Here is a 16337-nt window from a genome sequence, read left to right as displayed (position 1 = left end):
TACTTTTTCAAGTATTTCTAGACATCAGTCACACATTTATTTAAAGTTTGTTAGTGTTTGGGCAGACATAAACAGTAGGAGAAAAAATGTTTATAGACACTCTGCTGTTTTTAGATGATTATCTAATCACAGAGAAATTATTTGTTTCCCTAAAAAAAGTAGGTAAGTTCATTTAAAGGCTAAGAGACAGCAAAGGAGTAAAGGAAAAACACTTTTTAGGAGGTATAAAATGATTAGTACTTTAATAATGTATTAGATACCAAGATTTCTAGTTCGTATGGGTATTTTATACGGGTTCCTGTACATGTCAAGATGTTTCTGTTCAGAAAAGTCTTTAGTTTATCTCAGTCTAACAATGATTTTAAATTCACTTTTTGCAGGTCTTATCAGTTTTTAATGCTTTGGTCTGTTTGGGTTTATGTTTAATTAAATCATTTATTTTTGTAAAACACTTTATGATTTTTATTTCTCCAAAAAGTGATTAATATATAAATAAAAATGTACTTACTTACTTTCAAGAAGTGTTCCTAGTCTCCAGATTATATTATTTGTGAAAGCACCACTATAACTTAAATGTTGCTTCATGTTTATTTGGTACGAGATGGTAAATCTAAACCAGGGTTCTTCAACCTTTAACACCAGAAGAGTAATTTGGTCCAGATTTTTACTGAGCAAACTCTCAGCGAATAACACCAAGTCTCACTTCCTCTTTTTGAAAAAACAAACAAACAAACACTTTTTTCATGTTTATGTGTCCATTAGGCCATTTTAATTTTAAAAATTCAGTTTTTGAGTATATATAAAAATGTAAATATAATTGTTTTTTTTTTAATAAATAACAATAAGGTTTTACCTTTGACAGCATGACATACCAGCCCCTTTCAAAATAAAGTACACTCTGTAGAAGATCATGTTGCTGTAGCAGATTTATTTAATAAAAAATGTAAGAAAACAAAGTCAAACACAACATTTTCCATCAGTATGACAACAATTAGATGATATTATGTAAGCATAGAATGAAAAATGTGTTACGTTGTCTAATTTAATATTTATTCAAATTGCTAGCACTATTCTTTAAAGCCAAAGAGTCTCAGTGGAAGGACAAAAGAGCTGCATGTGGCTCCGGAGCCTCAGGTTGAAGACCTCTGATCTAAAAAAAACATCAATAGCCAACAATTGTGTCTCCACCACCTTGGTTAGAAGGATTTTCAAATAAAAAAAATACAAAATATGTTTTCTCCAATATGTGGATTTATGTTATCTAAAACATGTATTGATCATAAGTAGATTCAGCCCTGAACTATTTACAGTATGAGGATTTTGTCAATGACCTCAGGGCAGCTGCAACCACAGTCACCAAAGTAAGGAAAAGACAGTTGGTAACACAGGACTGAAATCCTGCAGCCTCTACAATATTCCTCTGCTCAGGAAAGCACAAGTTCACCAATGAAAATTGAGGTCTTTAGCATCAATTCAACCATGGTAAGGTGCAGATCATTTAAAGTCCCACTCTGATCATCTTTTGAGCTATTTTAAAAGCGTTCCTAGTGATCTTTTAATTATAATTATGTTGTTTTTAGTCAAAATCTAAAACCTGTGTCATTTTCATATAGTTTCTGCAGGAGTTCGTTAGAAATTCACCACTTGAGTTATGCAAGAGACTGTTGGTGTGGAGTAAGCCTGCCCCTACTTCCTGACATCCATCTCTTTACATCATCTCCTACTAGCTTACAGCCCCTTACAAGCCCTATAGTTTGGAGTAAGATGGCATTTTGGATGAGGAAAACAAAGGCGTTCATGGATCTATTTGTCTGCAAGTCGATGCATCCGAATGAAGCATAACAGGGAGATTACAGCCTGTGGATTTTAGCCTCTACATCACAACTGCAAGCTTTTTCCAAGCTTTTTTGTCTGATTCACAATGATTTAAACAAAGACATACTTGAAAATGTTCTTTATGTGTCCTTCGTCATGAGAAAAATGCCACAAGAACACGTTAAAAACGCCCAAAACATGAAATTCATTGGAGTGGGTCTTTAAAAACCTGATACCCAACAGGTGTATCTGACTTTTGAGATTTTGTCTACATGTTCTGAGGATTTTTTTCTGTTATTTTGTTTCTCACAGATCAAGTAAAAAAAACGTCTATCAAACTAGTGGACACTAGTTTGTCATTGGGAAAATGTGTAAAAGCAGCAATAGGGAAAAGTGTTTTTTTTTTCCCAGTTTTTCACCCAAAGAGTGACACCACCTACATTCCATCCAGGTAAGTTATTTCTCATCTGTTGATATTTGCACCTGTGGAAAAACACCTTTATTGTGAGTGAGTGTGGAGTTGGTGTTGAACCCCCATAACCTGTCACATTAGAGTAAACAAGCTCACAAAAACCATCATGCGTGTGATGGAGCGTACCTTGAGGTTCCTATGAACAATGTTGAGAGAGTGCAGGTACGCCACAGCCTCCAGGACCTGTCTGATGACATTGGAAGCATCTCTCTCTGTGTAATTTCCCTGGTCCAGAATCCAGTCAAAAACATCCCCTCCCGTAGCTCTGCATGGAAACACACACAGTGAAATACAATGGTCAAAATAAATCTTCATTTTTTTTTTCTTAAACTGCACAACATTTCAAAGAGTGGTTCTTTTTGTGTGATAGGAAGTTATTTCGCCTTTGCCCCTAAGCTGGTGCAGTGGAACAATTAAAGTCAAAGAACTGGCCATTACTCCTAAAGACTTGGTTAACTTTAGAAATAAACGATGGCGGTGTTAATCCCCTATTGCCCTCAGCAGGGCAATTACTGCAAGAGCTGAAGTTTGAGTAACTCACAAACAACTGAATGCACACGCAGATTACAGCAATCATTTCTTCCTGCAGTTCATTTAAAGGAACAGGATTACTTTTTGAACTCAGTGTTGGAGTTTTCAAATCAGGCTGCAAAAACCAAACTGCACACGTTAGAAGTGATGTGTATTGACTTGGTGCCGGCGAATTGACCCCAAGCTCCCTGTAGAGACTCTCTCGTTGCAAAGCAGTGCTTCAGGGCCACTGCTCCATGTTGAGTGCTACTGAAAGCAAATATCTCGTCAAATAACACCTTCCTCTGTTGCTGAGGGAGGAACCAGGGCACGCAGCAAACCCCCTCCTGCTACCCGGACTTGTGTGTTTATTATAATACTGTACACCAACCAGGAATCAGAACAGACAAATATACTTTTTCTGTAAAAAAGAGACTAAAAAGAAGCACTCACAGTTCCTGGATGATGAAGTACTCTTTGCGTGTTTCAAATGTATCTATCAACTGAAGAATATTTGGGTGATTGACCCTGAAACAGACAGAAAAAACAGATCTCAGGCTGCAGGGTCTCATTAGGAGACAACTTCGTTGTGTTTTTTTCTTCAAGCAGAAACAGAACAGACAATTTACAGCATTCCTACTGATCAAAAAGACAGTCCAGGGTGTGTTTGAGTTTAAATAATCTATTTTATGTCTTATTTGTACTCTTTTTTTCTTTAAACAGATACACCTCATTCTCTTTCTTTCAACCATACATCCACATCTGCTCACGGACTGATTGCATACAATTTCAGAATCATGATTTCGTTCTTGGCAGCCTTGCGGACTTTCCTGCCATCTTTCTTGAGGAATTTCTTGCAGACAAACACCTTGTCGGTTTGTCTGTCCTTTGCCAGGCACAGCTCGCAAAACTCCTTCCTACGCAAAATGAGAGAAAATAGACAGAAAGACAGACAGATTGAGAAGAGACGACAAGATAAAAATATTGAAAAGGACGGGTGAAAGATGAGGCAGTTTGTCAGAGTGAAACCCATAAAACTGTTGTCAGCTGTTTCATCTTCTTTTATTTTTTTTCTCTATTGCATCTAAGAATAATGGCATTAGTGAGACGCAGTTCAAGATTCAAATTAGAGGTAGAAAGAACACTGGCTGTGCTGGTGAAACACAATGAAAGAATTTAATTAGCAGGTGAATTGCTGTGTTGAATAAGTGGTAAGTTAAAAAAGGGGGGTTGCAATGGAGCTAATGTCACCATGAGCTGTGTGGTTTTGAATCACACTTAATGTAAGAAATTAGAGCTAATGATAATTTATGAATTCTCAATATGCCAACATACACTATACTTATATTTGCTTTGTGGGTTAGGCCAAATGGCAAGCATATAATCTATAGAAACAGATAAAAACTCACAATAAAATATGAGACAATTACACAGACTTATTCCTAAATAAATCAAACAATTTTTCAGTGTGTGTTTGTGGAGTGGGGGTGTGTGTGTTATGTAAAAGATGAGCAGAAATCTCTCAGGCCAGATGCTGATGTTGCCATATGGCCTCTTACACTGATTGGTATTTGCATGCAGAGTTCGTGCATGAATTTGTGTGTCTACTGTATTTTAAACAGAGTTATGCCAGAAAAGGGAAAATGCTCGGGATATATTTTCACAGATCTTTATAAGTCATGAAAAATTCATCAATTAAACTTTAAAAATATTGTTTCACCTAAACTGAAAAGTAATTTTTTGTGAGTCTAGAACTCATTTTGGAAGAATCTGAAATATTTCTATGAACAGAGAACAAAATGACTAGCAAAGGGTGCAATCCACTAATAAATTCTGCATGGGAGATAAAGGGTATAATATAAAGACAAGCATAAAGCTTTATAGTACTCACGCTCGAAGGATTTGTCCAAACTCATATTTGTCAGTGACATCAGATATGCTGTCGTAAGTCCGCCCATCTCGCAGGGCAAGGCACCCAAATGGCATGACGGCATTCACCTACAAAACACACAAAAAGGAAGACATTCTCATCTATAGATTATATAACAAAAATAAAGGTTGAGAAATACAAAGACATCCGAAACACAGGGCTTAGACCTGATTCCTACTTTTCATGGCCCTTTAGGCAACACTCAGATGAAAGTTATTACAGAGAAGCAGGGGCAAGCATTTTAAAGAGAAATTGGTTTACTGATGAAACATGGTGAAAGCCTTTACTGGTTGAAGTCAAATACACAGCAGTTGGGCGCTCACTATTAGTCCTGATAACATTTGCCGGACAACAGTAGATACAGCCAAAGCAATCGGTCACTTAATCTGGATACTAACACCTCTGGCAGCCCGCTTGCGTGCCAGCCTCGTCCACAGATACTAAGCCTCTCACTAAGCTTCTCTCTGCGCCTCTAAAGTCTGTAGATTCTGTGCAACATCTGCACAAGTTTCAGGCAAATTTACTTAAAATTTCCCTGTGTTCCACATATTCCCAACAAATGATTTTTTTAGAACAAAACAGGCCCTTAAAGACACACACTTGTGCTTTTAACACATTCTTATAGCATTTTTCTGATGATGGAGGACATTCTTTCTCTGCAGCTATGTGTGTACATATATTTTTAAGAGTTTTGATTCCTGCTGTTTTTGTGCATTTCCTTATTATTGTGCCGCTTCTACAACAGAGTTTCCCTGCGGGGATAAATAAAGTTGATCTAGAATCTTGAATATATGGAGAGATAAAGCTTAAAATTGCATTTTTGTCTGAAATTTTCTGAAAATGTAATTGGAAAAAACCTGTAGCAGTGATGCAGTTGGCAGACCACGAGTTATGGAGAGAAAATAGACTCACCCCGATTTATGGGAGCGTAATTCTTGATTTGTGCATAACTTGGATCTGTCTGTGTATAATTCTTGATTTATAACTCACACAATACATTTTGTGCATAAGTACAAAAATTACAAATAAAAAAAATACAATTTACATATCCTCAACTTAAAGTTACAACAGTTGAAACTAACTACACATACAAATCTTTAAAAACTACGCTTGTTACGAACACACAAAACCACATTTATGCACAAATCTGATGTGAAGACGTCAGACTCTTTTCTCGTCTTCAAGATTCGTCCATAAGGGATGCGTTTAAGACAAATAGATCAATGAACGGCTTTGTTGTCCCTGTCTGAGCTGACATCTGGCTTTAAACTGTACAACTGGAAAACTTTGATATCGCTTGCCACTTCTGTCACACCAGTGATGTAAGGTTTTGGTGTGAAGAGCTGTGAGCTAGCAGGAGAGAGCGTCTACAAAGGGATGATGGGAAATAAAGGAAGGCTTACTCTGCACCAACAGTCCCACCCACAACTCAGAGGCAAATTTCTAATAAATTGTAGAAACTCTGTCTTGGAAAACGACATAGACATTGATTTAGACTAAAAACTATGTAATTATAGTTTTAGACCACTGGGAATGCTTTGACAATAGATTAAAAGATGATTTAAAAGATAATAATGAAGACTAGCAGAGTAGCTTGTCTAGTCTTCTGCTGTATTTTGTCTTTTCAGGACTTCATAATCTTTAAACTTCTTGGAAACATGGCTCAAGATGACTCCTCTTCTAACACTGATCCTTCTTGTTAGCACTGTATATACTGTAAGACATACAAACACTATATAACCACACATGTTGGCCCACTTGTTCTCATACACACTCCACAAACACCTTTCTTTTATTATGACTGCCCTAAAATAGTGCGTGACCCCACAGGAGCCAACAAACACTCAGGTAAAAAAAAATTGAGGATCAAGATAGTGAATCAGCAATCAATAAACCATCTCACCATGGCCCTCAGGCAATCTTCACCCACATCTTTAAAGCTCTCCATCTACTGCAGTAGACAGATTTCATGTAGGATTCAGTCATCCATCCTGAAAGAGCATCCTTCTAAATACTCAACTGTAGGCCATTTTTCTTGATTTTTTTTTTTTTCAGGATGTCTTACGAGATGCCCACAGTTTATCTTCTGCCTGCATCAGCTTCAAGGTCAGAAAAACACAGGTAGGTGCAAATAACTAAGTTGGAAAATTCTGTGACAACAGAAGAGGAAGCTTTTGGTCAAAGAGTAAATCCACAATCGAAAGAAACAAAAATAAAAATAAGAACAAAATAAAAATAATTAAAGGTAAGAACCTTTTTGGTGCCAATTAAGGAATAAACAAGAAATATATTAAAATTATTTGTGGATATTTTAAGTAGACAAAGCTGTAGTGGAAAACAGAGCCTTTCCTTAGATGGAGGAGGGGCCAGAGAGCGCTACATAATCCAAATGCAAAACCTAATCTCTAATCTGTACCCCTAATCCAGAGTGCCATTAGACACTGTGTGCATGTGCATGATCACAAGATTGTGTGTCTGAGAAAGGGAAAAGGTTTGGGTTTGTCACATGCAAAAGGGGAGTGTGAGCAGAAGGCGGAGTTTCTGGTTCATAAATGTTCTTCATTCCCAAAGGAGAGAAAACATTCCCTTTGAGAAAGCAGGAAAGTTGAGCAGTGGAGTGCAAAGACCTCTTTTTGACAGAATATTATGTAAGTGTGACCATGTTCCCGTGGCAATGCCCCAAAACGGTAAAGGGTGAAGTTGACATGATGTTAGAGCAGCACCTCCGTTCCTGTGGGAACAAAATGTAGCTACAGGGAAGTCTGCTGGGCATAAAAAAAGAAAAAAAAAAAAATGACAGTGAACACCTACAACTTTTGGCTTGCTGCTCTTCAAATTTCACTCAACTTTTAAAATAGAACACATTTTTATTTTTGTGTATTCTTACATGTTTAATACAAAAACTTGGTGTATGCTTTGGAATTTTATAAAATATAACTTTTAAGTAAATTTGGGATACATTTTTGAAAAACAGACATCTTTTCAAACTGGAGTAGATTTATTCATGAGACATGCTGTTATGTGAGTTCCAGAGTAGAAATGTGGACAACAGAAAATGTGATTATACAGGTTTTTTGAACAGTCACTACTGATCAGTTTAATTGAAGCAACTACTTCCTTTTATTGCAACAGAAACCCCTGTATACCATTGGAAATAATAATGTTTAATTTGTTGGTACTTCCAGATTTCCAAAATTGCAAAAAATGGAACATAGGGACATCTTTAGTCTCCATTGTGAGTTTTCCAGAGTGAAATTCATTTTGCAATCTAGGTCACTGGCCAATAATGCAATTCTTCTCTGCGTGAGAGTATCCTTTCACCTGATCTACATTACATCCTGCACTTAGTTTAATGCAATGGACTCAAAAGGAAATCAAGCAGAAAACAAAGAGAAAAAGTAAATAAATAAATAATTCTCATACAAGAATTAACCCTTTTTTTCAAAGCTGGATGAGACAGTAAATTTCCCTGATGGCGTTGGCAGAATGAAGCATTATCTCCAAACATTTACTTGGAAAAATAATAGTATTTATTAGGGGCGTTTGAAAAAAAGCAACTTGTATACAATTGCAGTTACTGTTCTGATCATTAATAACATTTATTTGAACATTTTATTAATGTAAAAGATGTATTCATATTCAGGCAGAGTTTTTTTCTGAGTCATACTTTTTTAAAAAAGTGAAATATTCTTTCTGGTACTGTCTTGGTGTGTATCGTGATACGTATCATATCGCCAGACCCATCCCAATACACACCCCAAGTATTTATAATAAGAGTATTTTACTGAATTTTAGTTTTGTATCCAAACAAAGCTGTAAAACTTTACATTACATGTGTTGCATTTTTTTCAAAGTCTCTAGACAGCTAGATTAACCCCAAATAAATGGTGTTGGATGTTCTTCTGTCTGTCAAAAAGACCACTTAAGTAAGTAAGTCGTTTTGCTCTGCTGTCTTTTTATATATTTGACCTTTTTTCTCTTACTGCCAATGGGTATTGTTCCTCACTCAGATCTTAAAAATGTAAACCTGCAGAATACTGAGTCAGTGTGAGCCTTGAAGTTCCCAGAGAGTAGGAGGATGTATGGGAGGAGAGGAGAAAAATGTGAGGAGAGGAAAAGAGGAGAAAAGATGGGAAGATGATGAGGTACGACGTGGGAAATGTGAGGAACACAAGGGTGGAGAGAAAAGTCAACAGAGGCTATCTGAAAAGGTAGTTTATAAAAACTCCAACACTGAACATGAGACCAAAACGGTTATTGTTTTAGTGAGGATGGGGATATTCACACATTCTGAGATTTACAATGTTTGATCATAATTCACATCACAGCTCTCATAGAAAATAACAAAAAATTGCAATTGAAATTTTTATTTTCAAGATTATACAGTAAAAAGAAGAAAGATCGAGAAATGGAGGAGAAAGATACAATACATTTATGCCTAGCGGGACATGGGAAGTGAATGGAAGAACTGTTTATAGGACCATGCTGCAATGATCGGACCGGTGCCACACAGTAAAATTTACATTTTGGCTAAAGTATTTCTGAGTGAGATTGGGATGTTTTGTCATGATGAGATGATCCAGGTTCTGCTCCAATTAAAAATACTTGCTAGGTTGATTGATTCAAAATCAATAAGATTTGACTGTGAGTTAAATTGCTGTTCATCTGAAGTTTTTCTCTCTTGCACTTCAAAAACAGGCCCCTTAGAAATAAGTTAAAAATTCTTACTATGTTGGCAGATTTTCTTCAAATAAGCAAAAAAAAGGAAAAAGAAAACAATTCTAGTTACTAGGACATATTTTATTAAAGTTCCACTTCAATCATCTTTTGATCTATTGTAAAAGTGTTCCCAACAAAATCAGAAAACCTGTCATTTTCTAGGACATAGCTTCTGCAGAGCCGCAGGATTTACCTCTGAATTCTGCCTCATTGGACTTAAGTCCGCCCCCACTTCCCATCATCCATCTGTTAACACATTCTCCCGCTATCTTACAGCCTCCTCACACCCCTAGCCTAACACTACGGGTGCAACAAAAGCAGAAAGCAACAAAGCTTTTGCGCTTTTGAGCCAACTCGGATGAGAAAAAACAAAGATGTACATGGATCTATTTGTCTGCAAGTGGATGCATCGGAATGGAGCAGAGGAGAGAGCTTGTAGCCTGTCATCTGTAGTCCCTGAATCGCTGCTACAAGTTCTTTCCGACGACATTTTTTGTGATTTACAATGATTTGAATACAGAAATTCTCAGAAATGTAATTTTAAACTGAATTTAATATGCCAAAAAATGTTTAAAGAAAAAAAAAAAGAGGATTTCCACTGGTCATAAAACTAAGATTATTTTGCCATTGAAAAGTTCTTGATAAGATTACTTTTCTTTCAAGATATGAAAGAAGACAATTTTTCTCCAACAAGTGTCTATTCACTTTCTTAAAATTCAGTTTTTGCTGCGTGCAATGGACAAAATATTCAACCACTGTCAATTTAAGAGCCCCCTGAAAGCCTTAATATAGAATAGACCAGTTCAATCAATAATCTATTTGCATTTGCATTACAATCCAAAGTTCTCATTTATACAGGTGACGTCTTGAAGTTAAGTCTGGACTTAAAACCTTCTTCGTCACATTTCACCGCTCATCCAAATGGCTTTTGAAGCACTTGGATGAGTAGTGAAACATTCCAAGGAAGAAGATACAATTTAGCTGCGATATACTGTGATATAACAGGTACAACCACAGTTTCACAAAGGTGGGCTAAAAAAAGAAAGATCATTGATTGTTCTGCCAGCGACGCTCCTGTTAATTGGCTGCTGCATCACATAAAAGGTTGAAACTGGGAGGTTCTGTAGTCCTGCATGTCTAAGAAAATATTTGTCGCATCAGGAGTGGTTGCTCGTGCACACCATTCAGCACACTCAGCAGGAAATCTGGGTTATCAGCAGACATGTCAGTTTGTACCCTTATTTTAAAACTGTGAATTTTTGTTTAAAAATAACTTGCATGTTGGCAGGAGTGTAGTAATATTTAAGGATAAGGAGGCTCTTTCACTGCCGGCATGCACGTCTAAATTAATTACTTGCAGTTTTACACCCACGTGCATGCAGTTATCATACAATGTGTTACTTTATTATTTAAACTGGCCCACAAAATGATCTCATGTGCAGACTCCAATCTTTTTTTATTTTTATTCCCAGAGTTCCTGTGACATGATGTGTGCTCTCCCACCTTCCCCACATATCCAGGAGCTGTCAAACAGTAAAATATACGTTTTGGATTCCAGCAGAAATGATATATAAAAAACTAGAGATAGTGAAGTTTGCAGCCTAAATGAATGCTAGCTTTCACTTATTTCAATACTAGTTTTCATCAATAAAATGTGAGAACATTTTGCTTTGCTCATGTAGGAGCTTTAGTACAATTCTATGCGTTGACGTATTGTCAGACAGCAGTGTTGTACTTTTTTGACAACACATTTCCCCCTTTTATTAAAACTTAATAACTATCTATTTCATTCCATGCATTATGTTATGGAGGAGTGACAGGCATCAACTTTATGCTTCAAATTAGGACAAAGGAAAGCTGCTATCCAGCTCTGGTGCAACCCAGAAATCATCCATCAGCCAATAGTTTTTAAAACCTGTTATTGTCAAAACAAAACCCTGTATGCTGTCAGCAGTGGAGGATTGTGGAGAACTGAAAGGCAGGAAGAATGGCTCGGAGGAGCAGAAACGTTATTTAATATTAAACTTCAACATAAAAACTGGGAAAAAAAAGTGCTGCATGATGAGACAAAGGGGGTAATGGGTTTTGTTAAAATACACTGGGGGTTCATTTACGGAAACAGAAACTGCCTTGATAAATGAAACTCTATGTAACTGTGCGAAAATGAAATCTAAAAACAGAACAGAACTGAAGATAAATCTTAACTGAAGACAATAAAACGAAACGTAAAAATGCTCAAATCCTCACAAATAATACAAAAATTGAATTTTAAGAAAGTAAAAATACCCATGTTTCAAGAAAAAAAAATGTTTTCTGTCTTGTAGGAAAATTATCTTATCAAGAAAAATTTTCAATAGCAAAATAATCTTAGTGTCTTAGTGACACTTAGTTATAAGAATTCTTGGTAAATCTTACTGCACTGCTTATTTAAAGAAAATATGACAACGAGGAAAGAAATTTTGACTTATTTCTAAGGAGTCTATTTTTACAGTGTAATTACTATCACTACCCATAATTCATTTAATTTACAACATCAGAGGGGAAGCCTCTTAATTTATTTAATGTTCCGTGACATTTGCAGGATTTCATTAATGATTTGGGGAGTATTATTAGTTGACAAACTCATGCAGGTTGTTTTCAATATAACTAAATCAATAGCTGCGTGACATTTTTTAAATTAAAATGCAACAAGCTCCCTTTGTCATCCCATTTTTCAAGCAATCTAAAGTCCACTGTTGTAAAGTGAGGAAAAATATTCACAAACATGCAATTCGGTCACCACTTCCTGTTGTAAGATGTCCCAGAAAGTATACTCAAGAGAGGGATGAAAGCATTGTTTAAAGGAATTCCCAAAATAAAACCCCCAGAAGATTCATCTCAGACTTTTAGTTTTTATGTTAAATGTAAATACTCCTTTGTAACTGAAAAAACAATGCAAATATGGCTGGCTATGTCCTGCTTCTATAGGACATTGGGGCTAGAAAGGCATTTCTGCAAAGGTTTATTTTTAAAGAAAAATACGTCTAAAACATTGAGTTTACATAGTCAATATATCGTTATTTGTTAGATATAAAGATAATTATCTGGAAAATATTTCTGATATTAAGTATGAGGAAATTTCTGAACATAAGCAGTCAGTATAAAAAACATGTTTATGCAGTTTTTTGTTTTCCGACATCAACTTTTAATTTGCTTGAAATTCTCTTGAAAAAACTAAAATCTGATCTGCATTTTTTTTTCTTTTTCATATAATTGTACAAATATATTTATTCTTTACCACAATATTTTAGGAAAAAAGACTTAAAAAAGAATACTTTTCTTCATTTTTTTCAAAGTGGATCTAAGAAGCCTACCATTCATGTCCACATCGCCCACTGGAATTCTGATGAGTCTACGGAGTTCAAAAGTCCCTTCTTTAAAGACTGTCACATTCAACAAGCTCCTTAGGCTGATAGATACTCACAAAACTGACTGAAAAAAAACCATGTGCACTTCATGTTCTCCTTCAGATGTTTGTTGATATTAACTCAGTTTATCCCCTGTTTTATGGATTATTCAGATATGAGCTCATTCTGTAATAGTTAAATGTGTGGTACAGGAACAGGCTTATATGGGGTGATTCAAGATTCAGAGTAAAAGCAAAGCAAAGGTAGTCAGTTTTTGTCATGGAACATGGTGTTGGAGGGTGGAGCTACGCAGATGAAGGAACTTGGCGAGCCCCATGTCACTTGGAAGTGGTCAACATATATTTTTGAAAACTTAGCATGTAATCATACAAACAGACACTAGAAAAACTGGTCAAATGAAGTTTACTTGAAGAAAATTCATAAAGTTTTTGAGAAATTACAACCTGATACAAATAGGCTTTCTTTTGGTTTTTAATATTTATTATATATTTAGGGGTTGAGTGAAAGCACTCTGGACTGAAAGAGTAAAAGCAACATTTGTGTGGCAGCATGTCTTTGTTGTTCAAGAAACAGAGCGTAAACTGAAGGGTTGTCAGTGCTAAAGGATTTTTGCAACATCAACAAAAACACATGAGTAAAAATTTGGCATGCTCTCTCCTGGACCTCCTGGGGGTGGGTGGTTTGGGTGGGTCTCCTGGTTCGTACCTGGGGTTGGGTGTCCTCAGAGCTCCTGGGTGGTGGTGGGTTGTTCTTCTTGGGGTGCTATTTCAACTATTCTCCTGGCTGGGCTCGACCCTGCACTTTCTTTGCTCCTGTGCCTCCCTGCTCTCTGGTTTTGGGGGTCCTGCTGGGTGGTCGAAGTGATTGGGCGATCTTAATCTGCTATACCGTGTGGGTGTTCATCATAACCCCCTTTTGTAACAGTAAAATATGTCCAACACAAAAGGGCCTTCAGCTCTTATCTGTTTGCTCAGCTGTTACACAGGACAAGTTAAAAATAAATAAAAATCAAATCAAATCATTGCTGCATGTAGAGTTTTCTCGTTTGTGGTTGGCTGAATTACATTTTAAGCAAAGGCAAAACCCTCAGTGACACTTTTTTCAGTGTCAAAAAGTGTCAAAAAGAAAAGTTGACAGTGAGGGCCACCGCTTCCCGGACAAGTGGAAATTGGCATATTTTTTTCAGTGAAATGCCAAATGACTGTCTGGCTAGTATGACAAGAGACTGCAGCTGTTTTCAAGGAGTTCAATATCAAGAGGCACTACCAGACGAGACATGCGGTCTATGACGTAATAACTGAAAAACTTTGCAAAAAAAAGATAAATGAACAGTTATTTTGGTCAAAAATGTATTTAGATGTGTTTGTTTTCTATGTGAATAAATGAAAAATATGCCACTGCAATAAAGTGTTCATTGCATTTAATGTTATTAAAACAGTTCAAAGAATGTGAGGCCCTCAATTATCTTCCCCTCACCAAATGTATCCCTTTTTTGCAAAAAGTTTGGACACCCCTTGCATAGGGAAATCTGTGCACAAACAAAAGACTGCAGAAGAATTAGCCATAATAACTAGTATGAAGATAGGAAGTGGGCTTTAGAATGTTTGAAAGAAAATCTTTCATTAAAATATGATATTTTTGGATTTTTTTCTCTTTTGTATGAAAGTATCAGATGATTTTTGTATCATCTCTTGGTGAATAAAGCTAATATCAATGGTTGTTCATTTTACCATTGAAGCCTAAATAATGTCCTACATTCTCATAAATAAAAGTAAGTACATTATAAACTAAAATGTGTGACATCAGCGATGTAGCTCTGTCATTGTGATGATGGTTTTTACATGTAAACCCATTAACACACAGCCACACACAGACTGGGCTCACTCCAGCATCACACTCTGCTTCAGCACCTCCAATAAAACAGGCAGTGCATAACTCTGCATCTGTGGGAGTGTGTCCTTTTTCACAAGTGTTATGTTTAGACTGGAGTGGGGTTCAAAAATGAATCAAATGCAAAAGATATCTTTTTATCATCTCAGAAGGGAAGTGTTTTTTTTTTTTTTAGATTCTTGGCATTGAGGTTGTTCTGAAAGAATCTGTTAGATACTGGCACTCAGTTCTTGAGGCATTCTCTATTAAAGCCAGTGTAACTCTGCAAAAACAATAAAAAAATCTCCCAATTTTTACCTTCACTTTAGCAACTGCAGCTCATGGATAAAGTGATCTGAATATGTAGAAAAGCAGGTGTAACTGACAAAGCTGCACCCATAACAATTTTACCCTTTTGTCAGCATGTCACTGTCAGACACAAGCTTCACACAAATCCAAATCACAAAAGGTAGAATATTCAGGAAAGTTTAGAAAACTGAGAAAAAGTTAGTCTTTTTCCACGTGCCTGGTGGTTGTTATTTTGAATTGGACACTATCAACCATATTTTGATTACCTATTTACTTATCAGCCTAACTTATTTCCTTACACAGGTTTTTAAATCAAGCATTTAATTACTAAAACAACTAATTAACTAATTTTCCAGGTCCAACTGCATCTTGGATCATTACATAATTGTGATGAGAGTCATTGTCACATCAATCAATATTTCCAATTAAAAAAAAAAGGTATCAGTTTTAATACATAAAACATTGGGGTTGGGATGGCATACAATACTGCATTTCTGATGCAGAGTTGCAGTGGATTTAAGTTTAAGTTTAAGTTTTATTTATTTATATAGCGCCTTCAAATGGCCATTGGCCAAACAAGGCGCTGTACATTAAAAGATCAATAAAAAACAACTGTTAAGATATTAAAAAACTGTTAAAAATAAACTTTAAGAATAAAAACATATAAATAAGTTACATAAAAGCATAAAAACACCAGTTAAAAACGAGGATAAAACAGTAAAACAATAAAACACACCAGCAGAACAGAGTCTCATGTCGTGTCAAATGCCTGGCGGTAAAAATGGGTTTTAAGAAGTGTTGTACATTGATTTTTATCAATGAGATCATGTAAGATGCATGTGAGAATGTCTTCATTTCTTAACAAATACACCAATATTTGCCTCAGGAAGGAAGTCAGCGACTGTTTTTACTTCTCAGAATGAGAGATGAAAGACCTCTCACGCCTGGCTTCATGTCAGCACTAACAACCTGTGCTGCATGCATGCACTCAGAAACACAATGCACAGCTCAGTGCACTTCACCACATCTGCTGAACATATCTGCATCTCATTAGTGTTTGACATGTAACTCAGCATGTATCACTGCTGTAGTCTCATTGCATAACCTCAGAAATTGGGTGTGTACATATGAAAGCTTTTAGCTTTTTTCCACATTCATCTTCATTTCCTCTGTTATTCTTGCATTCGGTTACAAATTGCCTCTTAGGCCTTGCAAATCTATTAGGGCTGCCAGAAACGATTATTTTAATAGTCGACTAATCACCGATTATTTTTTCCGATTAGTCGACTAATCGGGTCATGCACAA

The 16337-nt window shown here is 36.1% G+C and overlaps 1 protein-coding gene across 2 annotated transcripts in view; it reads right to left on the bottom strand.

Moving 5' to 3' along the window:
• Positions 1–16337, bottom strand: part of camkvl (CaM kinase-like vesicle-associated, like) — a 55227-nt gene that overhangs the window by 9332 nt on the left and 29558 nt on the right. For both annotated transcript variants that reach the window (XM_024293088.2, XM_024293087.2), the window contains exons 2-5: positions 4689–4795; positions 3583–3714; positions 3251–3325; positions 2414–2552 (exon numbers count right to left, since the gene is read on the bottom strand). In XM_024293088.2, coding sequence (XP_024148856.1) covers positions 2414–2552; positions 3251–3325; positions 3583–3714; positions 4689–4783 — 441 coding nt within the window. In that variant the 5' untranslated portion in view covers positions 4784–4795. The remainder of the gene's footprint in view (positions 1–2413; positions 2553–3250; positions 3326–3582; positions 3715–4688; positions 4796–16337) is intronic.

Source organism: Oryzias melastigma, linkage group LG7 (genome assembly GCF_002922805.2).
Source record: "Oryzias melastigma strain HK-1 linkage group LG7, ASM292280v2, whole genome shotgun sequence".
Taxonomy (NCBI): domain Eukaryota; kingdom Metazoa; phylum Chordata; class Actinopteri; order Beloniformes; family Adrianichthyidae; genus Oryzias; species Oryzias melastigma.
Note: the sequence above shows the minus strand (reverse complement) of the source record. Positions and strands in the feature narration are given on the sequence as shown.